Source organism: Primulina huaijiensis, chromosome 8 (genome assembly GCF_012295235.1).
Source record: "Primulina huaijiensis isolate GDHJ02 chromosome 8, ASM1229523v2, whole genome shotgun sequence".
Taxonomy (NCBI): Eukaryota; Viridiplantae; Streptophyta; class Magnoliopsida; order Lamiales; family Gesneriaceae; genus Primulina; species Primulina huaijiensis.
The window spans coordinates 13,758,326-13,762,616 of record NC_133313.1 but is presented as its reverse complement, the minus strand read 5'-3'; the positions used below and the strand labels follow the sequence as shown (position 1 = coordinate 13,762,616).

Genomic DNA, 4,291 nt, shown 5'->3' with positions numbered 1-4,291 from the left:
ATTTTTACCTACCGTTGGATAAAATTTACAGTTATTTTTACAACATTAATTTCTTCCGCTGCTATTTTTAAACATGATAAATTATTTAACAGTTTATTTTATGAACTGGATATTTCATATAGTTTAAAAGAAAATTTTTAATTTTTCCGCAAATTTTCAAGTAAGGATTTCTACGCCTTTACAGAGCTGATCAACAATCAACCAGATGGCATTATATCCTCTTGTAGTCCTCGGAAGCCCTGTCACAAAGTCAATGGTGATGTTTTCCCATTTCCACTCGAGAATGGGGAGTGGTCTCAGCTTCCCTGCAAGTCTCTGATGCTCTGCCTTTACATGCTGACATGTCAAACACTTAAAGACGAATCGCAAAATATCCTGCTTCATGTCCGGCCACCAATAAAGTGTCTGAAGGTTTTTATACATCTTCGTACTCCGTGGATGGATGGAGTACATGGTGCTGTGGGCCTCGCTCAAGATATCTGCTCTCAGGGAATCACTGTCAGGAACTCACAGATGGTCCCTATATCTGACTATGCCATCCACAACTGTATCAGTCTCTGGCCCTTAGCCTCGTCCCTCTGTCGCCACTTTTGCAGCTGCTCGTCAGAAGTCTGCCCTGTCCGAATTCTGTCTCTAAATGTTGGCTGTACTGTCAGAGTAACAAGATTTGGGGCATCTCCCCTGGCATAAACCGTAAGCTCAAATCTCTGAATCTCCGCCTGCAGCAGCCTCTGTACCGACATATGGGCAATCACTGCCTGCTTCCTACTCAGAGCGTCTGCAACCACATTAGCCTTACTCGGATGGTAAATAATGTCACAGTCATAATCTTTCACTAGCTCTAGCCATATCCTTTGTCTCATGTTCAGCTCTTTCTGTGTGAAGAAGTACTTCAGGCTCTTGTGATCAGTGAAAATCCTGTATTTCTCTCCATACAGATAGTGTCTCCAAATCTTCAGAGCAAATACCACTGCCGCTAGCTCGAGGTCATGAGTCAGATTGTTCTTCTCATGGACCTTCAGCTGTCTGGACGTGTATGCTATAACTCTGTCATGCTGCATCAGAACCGCACCCAAACCGAGCTTTGACGCATTTGTATAAACCACTAACTCTTCCTGCCCTGATGGCATAGCTAGAACTGGTGTTGTGGTCAATGCTAGCTTCAATCTGTCAAAGCTCTACTGGCACTCAGATCCCCAGATAAACTTTGTATTCTTCAGGCACCGCGATAGAAGATAAGCCCTGAATGAACTTCTTGTAGTACCCAACCAATCTCAAGAAGCCACGGATCTCTGTCACGCTCTTAGACACTGGCCAATCTCTGAGTGCTTTGACCTTACTGGGGTCGACCTCAATACCATCCTGAGATACAATGTGGCCCAAGAATGCCTCTCTGTCAAGCCAGAACTCACACTTGCTAAATTTGGCATACAACCGTCTGTCCTGTAATGTCCGCAGTACGGTCCTCTGATGCTGGCTATGCTCCTCTATGCTCCTCGAATAGTTCAGGATATCGTCAATGAAAACTATGACGAACTGATCCAAGTTTGGCTGAAACACGCGATTTATGAGATCCAAGAAGATCGCTGGCGCATTCGTCAAACCAAAGGGCATCACCATAAACTCATAGTGCCCATACCGCGTCCGGAAAGCTGTCTTATACACGTCAGACTCCCTCACCTTCAGCTGACGGTACCCGGATTGGAGGTCTATCTTTGAGAACACTGATGCTCCCTGAAGCTGATCAAACAAATCCTCGATCCTCGGCAACGGATACTTGTTATTGACTGTGACTCTGTTCAGCTCTCGGTAGTCAATGAAAAGCCTCATACTGCCATCATTCTTCTTGACAAACCGTACCGGTGTGCCCCATGGAGAAAAGTTAGGGCGAATGAAACCCTTATCTAGCGAACCCTGTATCTGGTCCTTCAGTTCTTTCATCTCTTCAGGTGCTAGATGGTAGGGTGGCTTAGAGATTGGCACTGTACTTGGCATGAGCTCAATAGAGAAGTCCATCTCTCTGTTTGGTGAAATGCCTGAAACATCATCATGGAAAATATTGGAGAACTCACTGACCACTTCCACCTCCTCGAGCCTCTGACTGACTGGCTCTGACACTGATACAATGCTGGCCAAAAATACCAGGCAGCCTCTCTTCATAAGCTTCCTCGCACACAAGCAGGAAATGACGTGCAGCAACAGCTGGTGTCTGGCTGCCTAAAAAATAAACGGCCTACCGCTGGACTGTCGGACAGACACTGACCTCTGTCGAAAGTCTATGACAGCTCCGTTCAACAAAATCCAATCCATACCCAGAATAATGTCGAACTCCGGCAACGGTAGCACTATCAAATCTGCCTGCACCGTATATTTCTGCAACCGAAGCTCCAATCTCTTCACTATTTGAGAAACTTGAGAAATTTCTTATCGACAATTATCCAAAAATCCTCAAAATTTCAACAAATTAACCACATATTCCTCAAATATTTCGAAGTTAACCCTCAAAAATCGAGAATTGCTAATTAACCCCTTAAAGTTTTGAAAATTACACTTTGGTCCTCCAAACTTTTCGAAATATGCAAAATGACCCCATAATTTTTTTTTTGGAAATTTAACCTCATAAATTGTGAAATTCTTGAAATTTGTCAAATTACAGAAAATTCAAAAATCACCCCTTAAATACCGGTTACTACAATTGGGTCCTAAAATTCTCCAATTAAACAATTACATTCTTAATCTCAACTAGGTAGACCATGCGTCCTAATTCCTTCTAAGTTATCAATCCCATAATTTAATCCTCAAACAAGAACAAAAATCCAAGCAATCATGCGATAAATTAAAATCTTAAACATAAGGGTTACCATTAATCAAGGTCGAATATGGCTCTGCCTCGGCCTCCTCGGCGTGCATCACATAAGCTCGGCTAGTAATGGGGCCCGTGTTCTTAGGGCAGTCCGCTGCTTTATGACCCTCCTGCTCGAAAACGAAGCATCTGAAGTTCTCCCCTAAACACTTGCCGAGATGGAACTTGTTGCACTGCGTGCATGGTTGTCTGTCCTCTGGCTTAGGCGCCTGAGGAGGTCTCTGCTGCTGGAGCCTCCTAACCTGTCCCTGGGTTTTCTGCTGCCCCTGCTGTCTCAGTGGCCCAGTATACTGTTTCTTCTGCGGCTGCGAGCTGGACTGAGTCTGATGCCGCTTCCTCTGTATCTCAAAATCTATATCCCGCAGAGCCTGCTCCGCCTGAAAAGCGCAGGCGGTGGCCTTATCATAACCTGCTGGCCTCATCAGCATAACGTCCCGACGAAGGGTGGGTCTTAGTCCGTCCAAGAAATTCCTCAGCTTCTGAGCGACATATCTAGCTTTCATGGGCATAAAATGGCATCCTCTGTCAAACTTACGGATAAACTCCACCACATATGAGTCCCCCTCGCGGAGACTCTTAAACTCCCTCGTCATGCGGCCCCTGACGTCAGCTGGAAAGTACTTTCCGTAGAACATCTCCTTGAATCTGTCCCAGGTGAGGGTAGCCAAATCCACTGCATGAGCGGCTCCCTCCCACCATAGGGATGCATCATCCCTCAGCATATAAATGGCGCACCTAACCCGGTCGTCATCTCTTATCTGCAGATACTCATAGTGCAACTCCAGAGATCGAATCCATCCCTCTGCCAAGAATGGATCAGTAGTGCCCCCGAACTCCTTCGGGTTGAGCCGCCTAAACTGCTCATAAACATCAGCCTGAGGTCTGGGAGCCTGCTGTACCTGCTCCAATAACCTAGCCATACCCTCAAGTACTTGGGTAGCCGCATCTCCTGACGGCGATGGTGGCGGAAGGCCTCTGCCGCCTCCAGGAATCTCATCCTGACTATCTGCACTAGGATCGCGTCTAGATGGCATGATATCTGAATACAGTCCAATTTATAAATGTAACCCATCATGCAATTTAATCTAGTTTTTTAAAATAATAAGTCCTTAAATCATAAAAGCAGTTAAACATGCACTGAAAATCCTCGTAAATCGTATAACATGAAGGCATGCAGGTGATAGTAGTAAATCATATAAAACATAAAAACTTACAAACTTGAGGCTTGAAGACTGAGCGATAGTAGCTGGCGGTGGCACAAACTTATACATGACCTTTGCTCTGATACCAACTGTAATATTTACTTATTCAAAATGCGGAAATAATTTTTTTTTAAAAGCTCACATTTTTTAAATATGCACTTAAACATTTTGCATACATGCAATCCTACTGAAAAACATACCATATAAAAATAATCGTAAATGTTTA

The 4,291-nt window shown here is 44.4% G+C and overlaps 1 protein-coding gene across 1 annotated transcript; it reads right to left on the bottom strand.

The window, feature by feature from the left end:
* Window positions 1-1,188: 1,188 nt before the first annotated feature.
* Window positions 1,189-3,897, bottom strand: LOC140982078 (uncharacterized). Its single transcript, XM_073448492.1, has 5 exons — window positions 3,763-3,897; window positions 2,862-3,621; window positions 2,143-2,217; window positions 1,681-2,036; window positions 1,189-1,362 (listed from the first exon to the last, which is right to left on the bottom strand). The coding sequence occupies exons 1-5, from the start codon at window positions 3,895-3,897 to the stop codon at window positions 1,189-1,191; spliced, it is 1,500 nt and encodes a 499-aa protein (XP_073304593.1).
* Between the last annotated feature and the right edge of the window lie 394 nt (window positions 3,898-4,291).

What these genes read in the sequence shown, in the direction of transcription:
- LOC140982078 (XM_073448492.1), bottom strand. Translation starts at nt 3,897, where the DNA reads ATGCCATCTAGACGCGATCCTAGTGCAGATAGTCAGGATGAGATTCCT. An exon ending in ATATTCGACCTTGATTAATG is followed by an intron (nt 2,218 to 2,861) that starts GTAACCCTTATG and finishes TTTATTTTTTAG; the next exon opens with GCAGCCAGACACCAGCTGTT. An exon ending in CCGGGTACCGTCAGCTGAAG is followed by an intron (nt 1,363 to 1,680) that starts GTGAGGGAGTCT and finishes ATTGTATCTCAG; the next exon opens with GATGGTATTGAGGTCGACCC.